Below are 22,021 nucleotides of genomic sequence, written 5' to 3'. Positions count from 1 at the left end.
TCCATCTTCTCGCTGGCCAAGTCGGCGTCGGCGGCGTCGGTGACCAAGCACCTGGAGCAGCTGACCAGCCAAAAGCTGCGCGAAGTGGAGTCCCGGCTGCACTCCGCCACGGTGGAGGACGCGCTGGCCTCGGTCAGGGGCGCGGCGCTGGCCGGTCTCGCCAGGGATGTGGAGGCGCAGCTTCGCGCTGAGGGCCTCCGCAGCCTGCCCGCGGAACCGGACCCGCTCGCCGACATCCGCGCCTTCCAGAGGCGGGTGCCGGCCGCCGCGCACGATCCGCGCGAGCACGATCGCCTCATGGACGAGCGCAGGAAGGTCGATTTGGACGCCCTCATTCAGCCGCTAGACCAGCTCCGCATCGACCTACTGGGGTTCGAAAAGAAAACGTCAGATTATTTCCAGGAAAAGAGGTACAGTGACGCCACTGCTGCATCGCGTTACCCGAGGCGTTACGTACCCGGCTCACACTAGACGTCACGAGCGCCCCTTCTTATCAATGTAGCGGGAGTTATTTAATTTCGCGGGCCTTGTACATCCCATTCTCAATTTTTTTTATCTGGATGGTACTCATATTCCTGGTGTATAAAAGTTATACGTGTTCTCGAGTATTCGGTGAATTTTTACTTTCGAAGCAGATGAATCTGACCATTTGCATTAAATTTTGCTTGAAAAATGGATTAAAATGCAGCACCGCGTTCGAAACGTTGACTGTGGCTCTTGGCGAATCTATCATGAGTAAGGGAAAAGTTCACGAGTGTTATAAACGTTTCAAAGAGGATCGACAAGACGTTGAAGACGACGATCGCCCTAAACGCCCTAGCACATCAATTACTGAAGACATTGTGGAAGGAGTAAAGAAAATATTGAAAAGTCGCCGAACCACCATCAGAGGGGTTGGTAGTGCTGTCCGCATGTCCTCTGGCTCATGCCAAGCATTTTTTTTCTAATGTTTGGGCATGAAACATGTAGTAGCAAAGTTTGTTCCGAAATTGTTTAACTTCCATCAAAAACGACGTCGCTTAGACATCGCTCAGGTATTGCTGAATGAAGTCGACAACAATTCAGAACTTCTAAAGAACGCTATTACAACAGGTGACGACACACGGTTGTACGGGTATGACGTCGAAAACGAGACCCAATCGTCCCAATGGAAACTGCCTGAAGAGCAAAGACCGAAAACAATTCGACAAGTTTGATCACATGTGAAAGTTCTTCCCACTGTTTTTGCATCCTGAGTTCCTGCCTTATGGTAGTGCGGTCAATAGAGAAGACTACCTGCAAGTTGCGCGCTGCTTGCGTGAAGCGATCCGAAGAAAACGACCAGAATTGTGGCAGAACCTCTCGTGGAAATTGCATCACGCCGATGTTCCACTGGCACAACAATGCCTGTTCGTAATTTTTTGGCCAAAAAACGAAACTCTTATGTTGCCTCAGCCACCGATTTCTCCGGATATGGCCGCCTGAGACTTCTTCCTACTCCCGAGGCTGAAGAGAACCATGAAAAGGACGTCATATTGCCACTACTGAGAAGATAGAAACTGAATCGTTGAGAAACTCGCTGTACCCCAGTAGACATTGGTAAAATTTTCCCAGCAGACAGTACTGTCCTTGCTTTCTGTTTTGATGGTACTATTCCACAGACTAGCCGTTTATTTCAGATTCATAATGATGGAGCGAACTTTCATCGTCTGTGACAATACTTATCAAATATCGCCTCTTTAATTTAGAAATCTCTGGACAAAGCTCTGAGCGATGGTTCTTCTCTAAATTTTATGGCCTTTGGTCAATAAACGTGGAACCCAACACGTACAAACTTTTCGAATAATTTCCTTCTTTCCTTATTTGGTATCGTGGACGCAGTTTGAGACCGACAACTTCACGGGTCGTCTTGGGCGCTTGTGATTCCACATCTCTAGTGCTTCGATCACCGCTCCTGACACTGTTGGCACCCCTGCACACATCTCACATGCTCGCTCAAGTCTGAGATGAGTTTCAGCGGCAGACGTTTTTCTCATTAACGAGAAATTCAAAGACAACATGCTGTCGAAACGAAACACTAACGGCTATTTTGTATACGTAATATGAGGTTGTATGATGGAACTTAATGACGTCGCAAGATGTCAAGAGAGAGTACTTTGTCTTTAGACGGCTATACACTCTTTTTATTACTTTGTTGGAACAGAAGTTGTAACTAACAGCTAATGTCGACTTTCAGAACGACCCTCGTAGCTATTAGAACGTTTTACAGAGGCCAGCAGCAAATTTCTCGAGCTGTCACTGGAAGGCTATTTTTTGGTCAAAATGCATTTTTGTCCCTTTCGACCAATACCCTTCGTCCAGCACTTCTCCAATGAGTGGATTCTATCCAGAAATACTGTTCTGAAACGACATCGAAATGCCCAGGAGTGGCTGCTGCAACTACAAACTTCTTAAAGCCAAATATAGTTTTAAATATGAGGATGGTGGTGACTCGTGAATAGGGCGCATCTTTCAACAATTCATACTGCAAGTTACTCTGTTTTCCTATTGCCAAAGTATCGTTTTGGCATTGGCGAGGAGATTTTCCATTTACGTCTATGTCCACATAAGTACTCTCCAAGTTACCATATGGTGCATGGTGGATAGTTCTTTTACCACTGCTAATCATTACCTTTCCTGTCCCACTCACAAACAGAGTGAAGAAAAACCGTCAGTCTATACGGCTTCATACGATTTTAAATCCATGCATCTTCTCACATAATTTTGTTCTCCCACTTTCGTTCAAAACGACCTGTGTGGTGATCTTCAATTATTATTTTACCATTTGCTAGGTAATCAATTAGAAGAACCTGTTTTGCATTCCACAATAATAATAGCCATAGCATTTCTGGCAGATGAGATGCACTTCACCTTTCCTTAGTACTGCCTCTTGACTAATCCCCCCCCTTCCTCTCACCCCCCCCCCCCCCCCCCCACTCCTCCTCTAACTGTTGTTTCCCATCTGAGAGAGACAGGTTAACAGACATCTCATCAACAGTAGGAAGAATAGAAGTGGTTGGATTCTTTTTAACAAAAAAGATTTGTTTTCAAACTTCCTTGTTATCTGTATCCCCACCCATTTTGTAGAAGACTTTCTCATTGTTAATTTCAGATAGAAAATCTACTGAACCAGTGTTCTTCCTTTTGATATGCCTGCCTATTACATCAGCTATTTCAAACTCTTTTCATTGGCCATCTCGAATTACCTCATTATTGATGGGATCTCAAATCCTCCTGGTACTTTAATTACTGAACGTCCAGTGCATTACTCTACATACTTCTGGGCTTGCACAGGATAGAGTAACTTGGAGACCTGCACCAAACGAGTGCCTGGACTGAAGACCACAGCAACATACACACATCTATATTCTGAAAAACGTTGTGGAGTGTTTGGCAGAGCATAATCCCCATTGTACCACACGTTAATAGTTTCTTCCTATTCCATTCACTTCAGAAGTGCAGGAAGAATGACTGCTTAAATATATTACACTTTCTCAGTGTTTTCATCCATAGCTGCTCCTCCACGTGATCACCTTCAGGAGATCTGTCACATCTGAGTCCCCTCAGACATGAAATAGTATTTGAGCAACATAATAAACTTTTACTCAAGGCACTAAACTAAATGTCGCAGTCGACTCCTATTAGTTCCATCCATATGGCAAACAGACATTTATGAATGGTACACCTCTCCATCATAAAACTGAAATAGCAACTTTGAAGCACTATTGGTACATAACCTACTTAGGCCCTGACTTGTGCAGAATAGTATTTTGAAATCAATTATCAATAACTACAGCTCACATTGAAAAGAGAAATGTAGTGTATTATAAACTTATAAAGCACAAACAACTGGACAGAATAAAATTTCACAACTTACTATGTAGGACTAAAGCACACTCTAAAATGTTGCAACACACCACTTGCAAAGGAAGGAAGGAAGGAAGATTTGAGCTTAACATCCCATCAACATCGAGGGCATTTGAGATGGATCACATGCTCAGAATGTTGCAAGGATGGGAATAGAAGTCAGCAGTGCTCCTTCATAGGAACCATCCTAGCATCCCTGGAGTGATTTCACACAATCACGGAAAATCTACTTCTGGATGGCCAGATTTGGATTTGAAGTTCTGCCTCACTCAGCCAGCCAGTCGGTTTGTAATTACCAGTGGAAACTGCAAATTTGGCAGTAAGGAATGAACACTCATGTATCTGAATGGGTTAAACATCATAACATGCATTAAAAACATCACAGAAATTTGCCAGAGACCATTATAAATATATATTGTAAAGATGCAAAGTACCCACACTCAAAAATTAGTGAAAGCAAAGTATAACAAGAGGACTGTTTAACCACACCCATTTTACTTTTGCCTAATAAATTCTTAGGGTTAGTTTTCTCTTGGTGTGAGGCTCCTGAAAGTGTGGTGATCATAACATGAGCTACAGTGGAGAAACAAAATTAGTAAACTGATAACTGACTTGACACACAATTGACAAAAATTAGAAGTGTTAATTTCTTTTGCTAGTTCCCTCTGCAGTTTTCTTTGCTGTCACCCAAAGTAATACATCCCAGACAGTAATACTACCTATGCCTCAGTTGGAAAGGTCCATACTTCAGCAGAGTAGCCTTTTTCCTTACACAGTCATTTACGTATAAGTTTGTTGAAACAGACGATGATCCACAAATGAGAAAGAAATCTCATTATTGAATCAACACTGATAGTGTTTAGTTGTGATTTCACAAAAAATGGCTTCAAAAAAATTAGAAATGTTACAAAAAATTGCAACTAATACAGGATTAAAATAAAACTGTACTAAAAGCAATGTGATGCATTAGTTAAAAGATATAGCAAAATATTTAAAACCTTTTGTGTCACATGATGCAAATTCTGGAACAGATCAATATTCTAATAGAATACACAATAAATTTGCTGTATTGACACACTGCTAACTCAGACTTCATCAGTCACTTGGCAGCTGTTGCAAATTTAGTAATTTGGTCAATGAACGTGTAGAAGTAAATGAGAAAGTGAGGCCGGCCGGGGTGGCCGAGCGGTTCTAGGCACTACAGTCTGGAACCGTGTGACTGCTACGGTCGCAGGTTTGAATCCTGCCTCAGGCATGGATGTGTGTGATGTCCTTAGGTTAGTTAGGTTTAAGTAGTTCTAAGTTCTAGGGGACTGATGACCTCAGAAGTTAAGTCCCATACTGCTCAGAGCCATTTGAACCATTTCAGAAAGTGAGCTATTACATTTGTATTAAATTAATATGCATTCACAATAAAATACAGAAAAAAATAAGTTGGACCAAGGCATAGGTAATAGAATGGCACTAGGATAATAGAATAACCATATTGTATTTTAGTGAGAAAGTATCTAAACAGAGTGAAACTAACATCAAGATAATTGGAGATGGAACCCTTCTCCATAATGAGTACATCTTAACTTCTGATCTTTGCTTGATTTGATCAAAATAGGGCTATAAGCGTGTCTTTTAAAATGAAAAAATGAATAAGTCACATATATACTTTTTATGCTGTTACATATATATGTTGAAACTGTTCATATATTTAACAAATAATGCAGTGGAAACTGCTTATAATTTACAAATGTTGTTATGCAGTCACAATAGCACAATGTAACATGTACTTTATCATCATTTTCAGTTCCAGCTGTTTTTGGGCATCCTCTGACATGTTAATATCATACACACTGTCACAACATAACTTTTCCTTAAACACATAAATATATACTACAATACACTATACCTATACCCTTCTATACCAATTCTCCCATTTGTGCTAGAGCCCACACTACATTTCTTGAAAGTAGTAATTTACCTTTGAGAAGCAATTAGCTAATTTCCTCCCTTAGTGCATTGTGAAACATCATTACATAAAAGTTACATTATACACATCCATTTGTCAGTATGTCATAACTGAAACAGCAGTGTTGAAAAATCAAGATGTAATGGTGTCCCAAATTCCTGTCAAATGGTTTTATTGAACAAACACAGGTGTGAGGTTCTACAGCGAGACACAACTAATAATACGTGTACTAAATTGTGCGATCATGACTTGAAAACACATTTGTAAATGATAGTAATCCAGTCCCATTTTCTTCCTTAGAGGGAATAACAGTGTATGAAAAATTTACTGCTTTCTGTACATTAACTCTAAAAGGTGAATGCTAACAAGACATGTATACCACAAATCAATACATGATTAGATGATATTACACTAATGGTCCATTAAAACTCACACAGAAAAAGGGAACTGAAGCAGAAAACTTAATTGGTGATGTATGCAACACTTGTGTTTGCAGCAAGCAGACAAGCATTGAGATTGAACAACTGAATGCACGTGTGGTGGAGGCTGAAACAAGACTGAAGACAGAGGTCACACGCATTAAGAAGAAGCTGCAGATTCAGATCACTGAGCTTGAGCTGTCACTTGATGTTGCCAACAAGAACAACATTGAGCTCCAGAAGACCATCAAGAAGCAGTCTCTGCAACTCACTGTAAGCATGACAGTCTACCTGTCACTACTGATGACGTCAACCATTTGCATTTCTTAACATCAGGTCACTAATAATATACAATGTACTTCCTAATTTAACCTAATTATGAATGTAAGACACCACCACCACCTTCAATAAAGACATTGTCTCATTCTTTTCTTATCTATTTTGCAAAGAAAATCTTTGGCCCACTTATCATCCATTGTCCTGTCTAAATATCTCACACAACTTCATATAAATTTTATTTTAAGTATAAATACATAAGTGTCACATTATAAGAATAGATTACTATTCAAAAATTATAAGATACACCCTAAAACAAACAGGCATTCAGAAAAGGAACTTGCTAAGATTTACAATGTCAAAGGCTATTGTCAGGGTAGAAAGGGGCAAGTGGGGAGGGGGGAGGGAAGAAAGAGAGAGAGAGAGAGAGAGAGAGAGAGAGAGAGAGAGAGAGAGAGAGAGAGGGGGGGGGGGGCGGTTTCACATCATCTTTGGTTGCAGACACATGGAAATTGTGGAAAAATTTATATATATTATATTGAAGGATATGTTCACAATCTCATTTCTTCTGAAAGACATTTCTTATAACACTTGCGCTCAAATACTGGGGCTTTCCTTGGTTTTAGATGGTCAGGGAAGCAGTGGAGGTATTGTAAAGTAATGAAAGACTTCATTTTCAAGGGAATTCTACTTCATTTTCAAATCAATTCTAACATGCTACCACTATGGCAAAATAGAGACAGACTCAGAATGGTGGCAATATTATCTGTGTACCAAATAGTCTGTTTTTAGTTGCTGTGGCTCCAGAGGTCACGGAAAACATGTCATTTATGGATGGCCACTGGATCACTAAAGGAAACAAATACCCAGTCCTGTGGCTGGACTGGCAGTTGGTACCTCTGAAGCTTCTGTATGACAATTTTCAAATGCAGTTGTTACCCCACTTTCTGGACCTGGACTTTGAATTGCCACTTCAAACGTGTGGTTTTGTTTGAGATGACTCTTGGTTCATTCCTTGTTACTGATTTGAGCTCTCATTAGTTGCAGTCATAATATTTCTGAATACAAAATTAACAAAAATACACACTTTCTTTGTCATTTCTGCCTCTTCAACTAGATATTTATCTGATGCCTTATTAATTAAAAAACCTCATATAACTCTGCAGGAGCTACAAGCCCACTATGATGAAGTGCAGAGACAGCTCGCAGTAACTCTGGATCAGTACGGCATTGCCCAACGCAAGCTGCAGTCGATTGGGGCCGAACTGGAGGAAGTTCGTGGAAACTATGAAGCTGTAAGTACTGAAGGTGTACAGGGAGTTATAGCATGCTGTTCTATAGTTGGTATTTCTTGTCCACTAACTTGTCCTTGTCCTATACTGCTAAAAAAAAAAGAGTGATTCAAATACTGAGATGTTCCTGATTATACTATTTCAAGTGATTCTTAACTTACTGCTCTAAACAAATAATTTAATGTATACAATTAGAAATCTATTGCACACAACTAGCTAGAGGTAAGAATTAATTTCAAAAGCTTAATTAAAAAACAGAAAGAAAAAATAGCAGTACTGCTAATGCCATACTCGTGTAACCTGCAGGCCCTGCGTGCTAAGAGGACTGCAGAACAGCAGTATGAGGAGAGCGTCTCCCGAATCAATGAGCTCACAACCATCAATGTCAACATCTCAGCTGCGAAGTCCAAGATTGAACAGGAGCTGTCGACCCTTGCTGGTGACTATGATGAAGTCACTAGGGAACTCAAGGTATGGAGAGACTTCCCATTAATAATTTACAGGATGAGAAGTAAAAAAGCACTCAACTACATTCTCTTTGCCTGTCCTGTAGTATATCTATACCTTCCATGTTCAAGCAGTGACAGTATTTAAAATTTTAACATGTTACTCTGTGACTAATTGGCTGATGTGTTATGCATACAATAAGTGATTTTACACAAAGCAATATAAGATCTTTCCTTCCAATCAGGCATCTGATGAGCGTTACCAGAGGGTCCAGATTGAACTGAAGCGAACTGTTGAGACACTTCATGAAGAGCAGGAACGCATTGTCAAAATTGAGGCCATCAAGAAATCATTGGAAATTGAAGTCAAGAACCTCACTGTCCGCCTTGAAGAAGTTGAAGCTAATGCTATCGTGGGTGGAAAGCGCATCATCAGCAAGCTGGAAGCTAGGGTATGTACATACAGGATCATTTTCAAGTTTTACTTATCTCACTTTCTCTGTAATAGTTTTGTTTTTTCGAATATAGAGTATTTTTTGTCAGCCTTTGAGGAAGGCTATACCAGCAGAAATAAATCATTGATGGTGGTTTCAGAAAAATTAAAGGTTTCTAGTCTACAAACATACATACCACTATCATTGTAGGATTTCCTGCAAGAGCATTATCAGTTAAGTTCAGGTAAACACAGTAAATATGTGGAAAAAAGAAAGAAATTGGGGCCACTAAACAGTGAAAATTGTATTTGAGTTAATAATGAATACACCAGAAGACTGATAAAAGATTAGTTCAGAAAACAACAGAGGTACATGAAGAACTAATCAGTTACTGGAGAGAAAGGATATGACAGAACCCACACCCACAATAGTAATAATTAAAAAACTTGCTGGTCTGTTATTACCATTACTTTCATATTTCCAATCATTTAAACAGTGAGGTAGCCTATCAGCAGTGAAACTTTCTTGTTGCAAGTACAGCAGAGTATAGTTGTTTGAAAATACTCCTACTTGCATTCATATAGTCAGTTTGGGAACCACATGTAAAACTGAGAAGTACATCAAGGTGTAGTTGCAGTTTAGCCTCACAGTGCCAAAACATGCTTACATTTAAAGAAAAAGAAAAAAGAGATACAACATAAAAATTTGATATGTGAGGTCAAGGTCAAATTATTAGAAGTTTTGGCCACTGTATTTAGCAAACACATTGGCTGTAGTTTACTAGGAAACAATGAGAGAACAGGGTGCATTGCTGTTTAGAAGAAAAAAATTGGTAAAACATCTATAACTGAAGATATATTACGGATTTCTGGAGAGAGAAGGTAATATACTACTGCATATTACAGGAAAGAAAGAAAGAGTTGTACGGTAGTGTTGGCTGGGAGACCCTGAAAGGTAGTTTTAGTCACCCAATCAGAAAAAGTTTTCTTCCTCTGTGCTCAATGGCCCTCACATTCCTGATGGTGGGTGAGAGTTGTTTCATAAGACTGTAAAAACAAGAAGTGATCTGGCCAGTTTGAACATAATAGCGCTACTATTCTATGACCAGTTTCAATCATAACAATCATCTTGGGATTGATCTAAAAAAGGAATGTGCAAGTTTGTGAATAATATCATAGTGATAAGTTATCAACATTATAAGTAATGGCATGTCACCTGTGTCCCTGAAGTTAACAAAAGACGCAAATAAAATATATAGTCATGATTGGCATTTTCATATGGTATAAAATAACACTCATGACCCATAATATAGGGTGGTTGTTAGTACACTGTGCTTACAGTTGCAGTACGAACAGCTGAGGGGGCTTGGCCACAAGGTGTCACTGACCATAAGCACTGTTTACAGTGGTATGTTATAAGTCAAGAATATGATATTTAACATATATGAAACAAAATATAATAAGTTAAAATGCAATTAAAAAAAGAGCTACAGCTTAAACATAGGTCCACAGCAGAGTTAACTGAAAGCAGCATCTCAGAACACAAAAAAAGCCACAGGCACAGTGAGCTCACAGAAACAGAGTGAAAAAAAAAATGGGCAGTGCAGGACCAGGGCAGAAAATGGATACACTAACAACATAAGAACCTGCAGGAGCTACAACAGCCTGTCATACAATGTAAAATAGGCATTTGGCTTAAAATTTGTATTGTTCATTCAGATGATTTGTGGGGTGGCATTCTTATTCCCACAAATCTCTGTTTCTTCCAAAAGGTGCAATAGAGTGGCACAGAGTGTACAACATGCACATTATAATCTATATTGGTTGCAATATGTTTAAGTTTAGTCAGGTGGTGATCAAATTCAGTTTTGTCTGTGGCTGTGGATGTTCCCTCAACCTAATATTAAAATTCCTGCTTGTCTGCCCAATCAGCACAACATATTTTATAAATGCCTCAATTCAAAAATTTATTATGTTTGTCACCCACCTTGTGTTGAAGACACAGTTTCAGAATATTATTTATTTGAAAACTGCATCTGATGGTTGTGTACCAAAGGGCTGCTTGTTTAACCATTTGGCAGAAATAGAGATCTGCAGGAATAATAAATGCCATACAAAAAATATTGTGAATGAACAAAACAAATTGTCACCAAACATTTATTTTTCTCTGTGTAGGACAGGATGGCATTTTATGTGTTTTGAGATTCTGCTTTGCTAACTTCACTATGAACTGTATACATCACAGGCACCTATTTGAGAGCTAACATTTATAATTTAAAGTAACATTTTCCTGTGGACCCAAGTTTAAGCTCTAATCCTTTTTAATTGCATTTTTTATTCTATTTTGTGTATATCCAGAGGAAGTGATCAATGAAAATTTGTAGCAAGGCTAGATCTGGGTCTCCCGCTGGGTAGGGAGATGTGCTAACCACTACTCCACCCTGGCACAGTGGCTTTACACAAGTGCATGGACTACTGCATGTGTGCTAGGATAGTCTGTATAGTTGTGCAGAGCCACTGTGGTGTAAAGGTTAGTGCACCTGCCTAGTGAGCGGAAGACCCATGTTTAAGTCCCACCCTTAGTACAAATTTTCATTCAGCACTTCAGTCTGCATAGTTTCATTTTATCATCCTATTTTGTCTCACATAGAATGTTAAGGATCATATCCCTGAATCTGCAACACAACATTTTGTGAACTGTGCTTATGGTGAACATGCCTAGTGACCAAATACCCTCAGCTGTTTGTACTGCAGCTATAAACACAGTGTGTTAATAATAGCCTAACATTATGGGCCATCAGTGTTTACCATAATTTTATCATGTTTTCGTACTATGTGAAGATGCCAATCATGGCTATATACTTAATTTGGCTCTTTTGTTAACTTCAAGAACACCGTTGTGATTGTTAGTTCCATCATAGATGGTTGTCATTTTTTACATACTGATAACAGTGTGCGTGTTATGTGTAAGTGACTGTCATGGGTGTGTGGGTATAGTGGGGTGATATCTGTGTTCTATCATGATGAAAGAAGGGAGAGGGTGAAACCTGTTGCCGCCACATAGCATATTTCTCTCAAATATCAGTCAGGGGAGCCCCAATCTGATGGAAGGTTCATCATCAACAGTGTCCCACACCCTCACTCCACAAGACACTGCAGAGATGTTTAGAATTTACTCCAGCACACTGGTGTAAAGTCAGTTGTCAGAAACTTTACATCACCACTTCTGCTCCCCTTGCTAGCTAAATGCTGATGGTCAAAATTTATTCCACCACCAGGATTCGAACTAACTACCTCCATATCAAGTGCCAATAGATGATGATGATGTCTGGTTTGTGGGGCACTCAACTGCGTGGTCGTCAGTGCCCATACAAAGTCCCAATCTTTTCACACTCCAATTGAGCCACTATCACGAATGATGATGATTATGATGATGACGACGACACAAACACCCAGTCCCCGGGCAGAGAAAATCTCGAACCTGGCCAGGAATCGAACCCGGGACCCTGTGCCAACACACGAGTGTGCATCAGGTGACCTTAGCTGAGTAGGCAGGTATGTGACAGGAAGCGAAAGCAGAAATACTTGTTGCTTAAAAGTAAAAATCACCAGGAAGCATAAACAAGGTACGATAAGTGAGGGATAAATGAGAATAAATTGAAAGAGAAATGATTGAAGAATGAACTGATATTTAATACTGATTAAGAGAATGAGAATTATTTTGGAGAATAGACATGAAGGGTATTGATAGAAAATGGGCAGATGGTAAGTAACTGTTAATCCCAAGAAATGAGCAAACAGGTGGAGGAATAACTTTAAAACCTGGTATATAAGTGAAGAAACAAACAGAATGTTGAAAGAATAAGAGAAATAGGTTGATGTGAAGGGACTAAGTGATCCTATACTAAAGGAATTCCACTCAAATAAGCCAGTATGTATTCATGTATACAGTCAGAGTGCTAAAGTCATGAGATATTCAGGACCTGGAAGAATTTGTATATTATATTATCTAAAATCTATGAAATAGGCAATACACAACATGATTTTTGGCAAAACATTAATAAAGAGACCTGAGTATCTGAATAAGCAGCTCAGTTACCATTACCTACAAGTTAACTTAAACCAGTCAGTTATACAGTCCAGTGGTATCTTTTGAATCCCTACTAAAACGAATATTCTCTTATTGTACTTATTTAACTATTATAATTTCTGGCTAAGGTTTGGAAAATAATAAGCATATATTTATGATGGATATTTATATATTACACAGCTGCGCGACCTGGAACTGGAATTGGATGAAGAGAAGAGGCGACATGCAGAAACACTTAAGATCCTTCGCAAGAAGGAACGCACAGTTAAGGAGGTTATTATTCAGCAAGAGGAGGACCAGAAGAACATCTCTCTGCTGCAAGAGTCTCTTGACAAGGCCAACCAGAGGATCCAGATATACAAGAGGCAGCTCCAGGAGACGGTAAGTACTAGACTGCAGCTAGGTGACAACATTCAATTCTGTAGGCTGTTCAGTTGCGATGGCCCAGTCACTTAATTTTAATAATTTATTGTTCCGTCTCATCTCATGCAGAAATTTTCCATTTTTGTGATACTGGGCAGACCTCTCTCAGGCATCCTCATATCTTCTAGGACACATTTCCCATGTATAAAACATCAGTAGCCACGATGTTTAAACATGTACTAGTTTAATTGGTTTTAGTGTTCAAAACTAAGACAGGATGAATGGGTCATGTAATAACTTCAAAATCAGGTGTCACCAAACAAAGGCACATACAAACAGCAGCTGAAATTTATGTATAAATGGAAAGAATCCCCCCTCCATTTTAGAATGCAGCTTTAATTTCTGCAAATTTCAGTTGCTAGTTTCCGGTTCCCACTCTCTATGAAAAAAGACATGACACAAAGTGTCACTGCAGTTTAAAAAGTAAATAAAAATTTTAGATGACAAGTATGCAACAGTACTATGCATGCATCTTGATCATTACCAAATACCTGTACACCTTAATGTATAAGATTACACTAAACTGAGTCCAAAGGCATAGAATGATTAAAAAATATAATAAAAATTTCATAGGACATTACAGTCCCCCCATGAACCATGGACCTTGCCGTTGGTGGGGAGGCTTGCGTGCCTTAGCGAAACAGATAGCCACACCGTAGGTGCAACCACAACGGAGGGGTGGCCAGACAAATATATGGTTCCTGAAGAGGAGCAGCACCCTTTTCAGTAGTTGCAGGGGCAACAGTCTGGATAATTGACTGATCTGGCCTTGTAACATCAACCAAAATGGCCTTGCTGTGCTAGTACTGCGAACAGCTGAAAGCAAGGGGGAACTACAGCCATAATTTTTCCAGAGGGCATGCAGCTCTACTGTATGGTTAAATGATGATGGTGTCCTCTTGGGTAAAATATTCTGGAGGTAAAATAGTCCCCCATACAGATCTCCTCGCGGGGACTATTCAGGAGGATTTCATTCTCAGGAGAAAGAAAACTGGTGTTCTATAGATTGGAGTGTGCAATGTCAGATCCCTTAATCGGGCAGAAAGGTTAGAAAATTTAAAAAGGGAAATGGATAGGTTACAGTTAGATGTAGTGGGAATTAGTGAAGTTTGGTGGCAGGAAGAACAAGACTTTTGGTCAGGTGAATACAGGGTTATAAATACAAAATCAAATAGTGGTAACGCAGGGGCTGGTTTAATAATAAGTAAAAAAAATAGGAACACGGATAAGCTACTATGAACAAAATAGTGAACGCATTATTGTAGCCAATAGAGACACGAAGCCCACGCCCTACCACAGTAGTATAAGTTTATATGGCAATGGAAATTGAAGAGGATGTAGATATGTAGACGAAGACGAAATGGGAGATATGATACTGCGTTAAGAATTTGACAGAGCACTGAAAGACGTAAGCCGAAACAAGGCCCCGGGAGTAGACAACATTCCATTAGAACTACTGATAGCCTTGGGAGAGACAGCCACGACAAGACTCTACCATCAGGTGAGCAAGATGTATGAGACAGGCGAAATATCCTCAGACTTAAAGAAGAATATAATAATCCCAATCCCAAAGAAAGCAGGTGTTGACAGGTGTAAAAATTACCAGACTATTAGTTTAGTAAGTCACAGCTGCAAAATACTAATACGATTTCTTTACAAGCGAATGGAAAAACTGGTACAAGCTGACCTTGGGGATGATCGGTTTTTGATTTTGTAGAAATATTAGAACACGCGAGGCAATACTGACCCTACAACTTATCTTAGAAGATAGATTAAGGAAAGGCAAACCTACATTTCTAGCATTTGTAAACTTAGAGAAAGCTTTTGACAATGTTTACTGGAATACGCTATTTCAAATTCTGAAGGTGGCTGGAGTAAAATACAGGGAGCAAAATGCTATTTACAATTTGTACAAAAATCAGAAGGAAGTTGTAAGAGTTGAGGGGCATGAAAAGGAAGCAGTGGTCGCGAAGGGACTGAGACAGGGTTGTAGCCTATGCCCAATGTTATTCAGTCTGTATATTGAGCAAGCAGCAAAGGAAACAAAACAAAAAATTTGGAGTAGGAATTAAAATCCTGGGAAAGTTTTGCCAATGGCATTGTAATTCTGTCAGAGACAGCAAAGGACCTGGAAGAGCATTGAACGGAATGAACAGTGTCTTGAAAGGAGGATATAAGATGAACATAAACAAGAGTAAAATGAGGATAATGGAATGTAGTCGAATTAAGTTGGGTGATGCTGAGGGAATTAGATTAGGAAATGAGACACTTAAAGTAGTAAAGGAGTTTTGCTATTTGGGAAGCAAATGGCAATGGCAAGGAAAGTGTTTCTGAAGAAGAGAAATTTGTTAACATCGAGTATAGATTTAAGTGTCAGGAAGTCGTTTCTGAAAGTATTTGTATGGAGTGTAGCCATGTATGGAAGTGAAACATGGACAATAAATAGTTTAGCCAAGAAGAGAATAGAAGCTTTCGAAATGTGGCGCTACAGAAGAATGCTGAAGATCAGGTGGGTTGATCACGTAACTAATGAGGAGGTACTGAGTAGAATTGGGGAGAAAAGGAATTTGTGGCACAACTTGACTAGAAGAAAAGGTCGGCTGATAGGGCATGTTCTGAGGCATCAAGGGATCACCAATTTAATACTGGAGGGAAGCTTGCAGGGTAAAAATTGTAGAGGGAGACCAACAGATGAATATACTAAGCAGACTCAGAAGGATGTAGGTTGCAGTAGTTACTCAGAAATGAAGAAGCTTGCACAGGACAGAATAGCATGGACAGCTGCATCCAACCAGCCTCTGGACTGAAGATCACGACAATAACAACAACAACAACAACAGGACATTACACAACATGAAGAATCATAATTTTCCATCTGGTTTGAGAATTCTTGATCAGAAACTTGATGGTACAGGGAAGCTACACTTAAATGCACAGTCAAAGTCTACTACAGCATAAATCATTCTGTTGACTGAATTGCAGTGTTTTTGCTGGAAAGAGTGTATTTTTTATTCTCTTCTATAGGAGGGCATGACACAGCAGAGCGTGACCAGAGTCAGGCGCTTCCAGAGGGAACTGGAGGCTGCTGAAGATCGTGCTGACACTGCAGAGAGCAACCTGTCACTGATTCGTGCCAAGCACCGCACCTTTGTCACCACGAGCACAGTGCCCGGCAGCCAGGTATACTTGGTGCGCGAGACTCAGCACCACACCACCACTACAGAGAGCATGTAGGCAGCACACCAGCCATGGAGGGCTTTTGTGGAATACCACACGTGTCATCTGGCACTCTTGCAGCTTGTTCTCACCAAAGCTGTTTTAAGAACTCTACTTTTTTTAAGTTAAGGGTGAAACAATTTCTTATTTTATTGTATTCTGTTATGAATGGTGCAGTGTAGAAATTGGAAATCTTATAGATACAAAACAAATATTTTTGCACTTAAATAATTGAGGAAAGAACTAACAGGTATTTTGAGAAGTCATATGTGCAAAACTGCATGAAGTTTCAAGATAGTTATTAGATGAAACTTCTCTGCCAGTGAACTTTATGTACAGTGACCAGTTTCTACCCTGGACTACGACCGATCGAATAATAAAACTGTTACATCGAACTAATTTAAAAAATCGGTTATCATCTTTAACGTCAATTGTGTTCTTGTAATGACTGTGCAAAAAAAAGATAACAATTTTGTGATCTCTTGACTGGATGTAAGATGTGGCAGCGCTGACGGGAGTGTATTTCAGTAATAAGAACCGGGAACAGGATGGCCATTTTTTCTCGGTAAAGGTGATCTTGAAGTAACTGAGATTAATATATAAGATTATAATATTTATATACTGTAATAAAGCTTTGATTTATATGTATGTTTATTTACTGGTGCACTGCTTAAGCCCTGTTCCTTAATGACAATGTGATATTCCATATGAGCTTTACTTTGTCGACTCAGAAGGGTATGATACAAACTGCCAGAACAGCACAGCACAATAACAATCTTCATATAATTTGGCTTATATTAGGAACAAGTGAATTGTAACATAATACTCGATGGAAATAATAAATGTATACCGAGAGTCACTTCTTATTCTTTTGCCTTAATTGTCTTTCTGCAGCCCACATTACGCCATGTAATATCAATATGTATCCCACTGCAAATTGTTGGTACACCAAAGCAGGCTTCCTCTATATCTTTCCCATAATTAGTTTTCCAGCAGGTGCAGTCAGTATTAATTAATAAAAGCATTAAAATTTAGCAAATGATCTATTTTAGAGGTAAAAAGTACCCTTCAAGAATTCAAGATATAGGAATTCTACATAGTCTTTTTCTTTAATTGCAGTCTTTCCATTAGTAACTGACATATAGGGTGCAAAATTAGATACAAAACTCTGATACTTTTGACCAGATAAACGATATCTTTTTAAAAAGGCATTAAAACTTTCATTCCTGTAATCATTTTTGATAACATATCATCAACAGCAATGAGGCTCCTTAACAAAAGCTCCTTTTCTGTGGACAGTTTTCAACTTTTTGCCCATTCCTAGCATTGTCATCAGATACAACACATTTTTCAAGTGACTGGAAAGATGAGAAGAAAATACTGGTTTCAAATTTTTCTCATAAAAGATTATATATAATCAATTTTATGCATCAGTTTTGATTATGAAACTGTAACTGAGAAACATCTAATTTTTTTTTTTTTTTTTTTTACTCGCTGTAGTTGACAACTGTTAAATCTCATTGCAATGCAAGAGAAATCTTGAAGCAAGAGACAGAAATGCATTAAAATAATGAAAATTCCATAATGGAAAAACAACAACAACAAAGAATGAGCAAAAGCAGCTACTCTCGTGTAGCTGACTGATACGTGAAGCACAGAAACATTTAACCCCTCATACACATCTACTTTCCAAACTACTGCTCTTTTGCAGTACACCCCTACTAAGATGGACAGATAAATACGTCCACCTGTGGAGACACAGGCAGTTATTGTTCATGGGTGGCTGCTCAGGCTGACTGGAAGGCATGTGGCAAACTGGAGAGAGTAAGGTGAGTGGTGCAAGGAGGGAATTGGGAGGTAATGGGACACATGATAGAGGGGAAGACTGGTGGAAATGGCAAACAGGGGAAGAAAGAGATGGCAGTCACAAAATTGAGACTGAAGGGGCATAAAGTAAGTTCAATGTTCGGACAGGAGAGGAAACAAAATAACCAGTGTGGAACAGCTCAACTTGTAGATGTCATGTGCAACTGTGACTGCAGGTAAACTGTAATTAAGTGTCCATTTTTTATTTATAATTCCATGCAACACAAGGCACTTGGACATATATAAGTCCTTCAAAAAAAGACACAGATTTTCAATTTAAGTAGCATACAAAATGATGATTTCAGAAAGCTGTTACAGTGATTGCTATTGTATACACTTCCACAATATTTCCATTTACATAACAAAACTGTACTTCATCATTTTTTTAGTTAGTTTTAACAAGTATTCATCCAGCGTACATTACATTCAGATTATCAATCATAGTAACATCTGTATTATTTTAAAGATACTCCCCAACAAAACACCTGAAATAGCTTTTGGAAAATAATGACAGCATTCTTAAGAAACTTTTCTATAGTCCATGTACAACACAGAAATAACGTCACTGCCATTGCAAAGAGCAGATAAAGACTGTTGGATTAAGCACATATTTTATTATTTACATTTTGCCACGTTGCTACTACAAAATATATTACTATCTCATAAAATGTCTATGAGAAACATTTCCAGCAGTATTTTGTCAGTTGTCACCTTTGCACATATCCCTAACTTGTTCTAATTGTAGTGCTCTAGGTTGTGTCTGTTTCCAAAAGCAGAAAAGGACTCACTCTTTTTGAAAAACACCAATGCATTAAGTGAATATTAAGCTACCAATAGACAAAAAACAACAACAGCAACTATTTAAGATAACTGGGGAAGCAGTTCCATTTTTCAGAGAACAAGTTTCCTTCTAATTTATTAGGCCACACTTAGCACAAATAGTAACATTTAACTGTTTAACTGTGTGTAAAAATTAAGTCTGGAAGAGTTGTTTGTCTTCTGTTAATGTACACTTTGACTCAGTCTGCTCCCCTCTGATGGTTCTCCTTCTTGATGTGATCCATAGAACACAATGAATGAATAAATGTTCCAATGAATGACAAGTGAGAAAAAACGAGCTCAATGGTAGAGTAATAGGAAGGGACACAGGTATTGTGAGAATGCAGCATATGCTTGAGGCAGAGGCATTCACATGAGGGTGGGAGCCCTCCAGCCAACAGCATAGCTTAAGTTTTATTTATAACAGTTTAAAACAAAAACAAATTTGACCCATGTAGACATTGATACCAGCTTACCTCATTCACACCTGCTGTATTGCCCATCATAAACAGGCAAATAGTGTTAGTTCGAAACATTGCAAAGTGAAAAGTTGCAAGAGAGGAGGTACTAGTCATCTGTGCACAACAACAGCCAAACCTTGGAGGGTGCTTACATAAAACGTCATAGGCTCCAAAATGCAGCAGAGAAAAATGCTGACCAGAGGTGCCAGGGTAGTGATGGTCACATACAGTGATAACACTACAATCTGTGAAAACAAACAGCAATATAATTGCAAACAAGAAGTGATGGTAAGAAAGACACCACTGCAATACAACATTCAACTGATTAAACAACTGTCACAGCAAAGTATTTAAATATTAAGAGAGGTGTTAACTTCCTGGTGGCAAGTCGTCTAACCCACCGCAAACACAGAAAATCTCAATTTTAAATACATTTATTCTCTATAATTTGTTGTCACATCTATGAAATAGCCGTAGCATCAAATCTGTCTCACTGAGAACAATACCTCTCACTTGGTAATAGTGGCTTCATTACCTGCAGATTTGATTGTAAAATTACTATCACTGTCACATATTTAGTATTCACAGACAGAGGGAGAAAATAAAAGATGAATTTAAAAGATTTAGCAATTGATAAGTCTTATAAAAACAAGGGAAATCCTCAGTTTGCTGTATTAGATATGTTGATACAATTCTCATTTTCCATTACACTGTCCCACAAAATTTGATTACATCTTTAATTTCCAAATCTCCAGAGAAACATGGAAAAAATTTTAATTAGTTCCAAATGTAATTTTTTTATCACATCTGACATTTAATACTGAATTTCAGTTATCGTTTTTATCACCACATGCAGATATTCTTTTTTGCATTTTATACAAGAAGCTGTGTTGAATACAACATAAATAGGAATCATTTATGTAACTTGCACATCATAAAAGATGGTGTTAGTTATGTAATTGCAAATTATCAAATATTATTATATTTCTGTTGCAAATTTTGGTATTAGTACATCATAGCCTTGAATGAGTGAAAGATTCTTACAGCACTTCCTTCTCACCTGTTTCTTGGCTGGAGGAACAGTTTCTACTTATGGAGTTCAGAGAAGCTGCAATTTTGGGTGGGGAGAGTGGGGATGGGGAAAAAGATGATCCTGACAAGAAATACTGTAAGTTAACTAGAAGTCTTAACAATAAGAAACTGAAGAGCAGGGCACAGAAACGTTCTCTGTTTAACCTTCCTGAAGAGATTTCTTATTGTCAGATTGTATTAGTGGCACCAATGGAACGTGTCAGTTATGTAACTCTTGATGTTTTCAAGTGCATCACTGGGATTGCTGTTCACATCAGTATGAAGACTGCATCACTACTGAGTGGTAAGAAAAGTCCTAGAAGTAGTTTTTAGTGGAATATGGTAATGCTAAGTTTGAAGAATCAATGAGACCACAAAAAGTATCTGTCCAGCCACAGAGATTTTTCCAATTTCAACTGGGACTATTTTGTGGTAAACAGTTCTGAAAGGAGAGCTGAAAAATAAATATACACTACTGCAATACCCAGAAGTAATTGTCTGAATCACACCAAAACTGGAGGATATGTAGAGCAGTGTAAACATAATAAGAGATTAAGATTTCAGTGTCGGTGCACACGTAGGCCTAGCAGGGGCCTCTTCTGTGTGATAGGCAGGTGTGCTACTCCATGCCGGTATGCCTCACTGACACCAAAGGGAGCAATACCAGCATGTGAAAAAGTTTGAGCGACACAGAATGATTGGTCGTGACATTGTAGCTCTTACAACAGAGAGGTGCACGTGGAATAGTTTGACTGAAAAGCTCTTACAACAGAGAGGCGCACGTGGAATAGTTTGACTAAAAAGGCTCACACACAGCATGATGAGTGGGTATTGGACAACACAATGTGACTACGGCACGGGATCATCAACATCTTGTCCCCATAACTCAACTGACATAGCAGCTTCATCGACAGTATTGGCTGGACACTGAAGCACTGCAATGAGTGTCAGTGTGCTTGCATCAGCAGTTCAACTTTGTCTCCTGTGAGCTGGAGTGGAGGCACATGTGCCGTTGCATCAGCTTCAATCGACCAGAAACCACTGAAGCTTCAATATGTGAACACTATCACTGATGATCTGAGTGTCAAAATATAATGTTGTCAAATGAGTCCCACTTTAACTTGTCCAACAATAATGGCCATGTATGTATTAGGCACTGCCATGGTGAATGGAATTGGGCAGACTGCATTGTTGAGTGACATAGGGGACCAACACCAAGTGTGACTGTTTGGGCACCATTGGATATACTGTGTGCCCTCACGTGCCTCTTCCATATTGAGGGCAATCTTAACAGCAAACATTACATCAGGAAGGTTTTAGGACCTGAGTCACTGCCACTCCTGCTGGTAGGTCCATATGTTGTT

General features: G+C 39.0%; 1 protein-coding gene across 3 annotated transcripts in view; it reads left to right on the top strand.

The window, feature by feature from the left end:
- Window positions 1-17,299, top strand: part of LOC126481537 (paramyosin, long form) — a 184,594-nt gene extending 167,295 nt beyond the window's left edge. For all 3 annotated transcript variants that reach the window (XM_050105349.1, XM_050105348.1, XM_050105350.1), the window contains exons 14-19: window positions 6,342-6,537; window positions 7,707-7,835; window positions 8,139-8,303; window positions 8,524-8,730; window positions 12,982-13,182; window positions 16,249-17,299. In XM_050105349.1, the coding sequence (XP_049961306.1) occupies window positions 6,342-6,537; window positions 7,707-7,835; window positions 8,139-8,303; window positions 8,524-8,730; window positions 12,982-13,182; window positions 16,249-16,458 (1,108 nt within the window). In that variant the 3' untranslated portion in view covers window positions 16,459-17,299. The remainder of the gene's footprint in view (window positions 1-6,341; window positions 6,538-7,706; window positions 7,836-8,138; window positions 8,304-8,523; window positions 8,731-12,981; window positions 13,183-16,248) is intronic.
- The last annotated feature ends 4,722 nt before the right edge of the window (window positions 17,300-22,021 follow it).

This window comes from Schistocerca serialis, chromosome 5 (assembly GCF_023864345.2).
Source record: "Schistocerca serialis cubense isolate TAMUIC-IGC-003099 chromosome 5, iqSchSeri2.2, whole genome shotgun sequence".
In the NCBI taxonomy this organism is placed as follows: domain Eukaryota; kingdom Metazoa; phylum Arthropoda; class Insecta; order Orthoptera; family Acrididae; genus Schistocerca; species Schistocerca serialis.
Note: the sequence above shows the minus strand (reverse complement) of the source record. Positions and strands in the feature narration are given on the sequence as shown.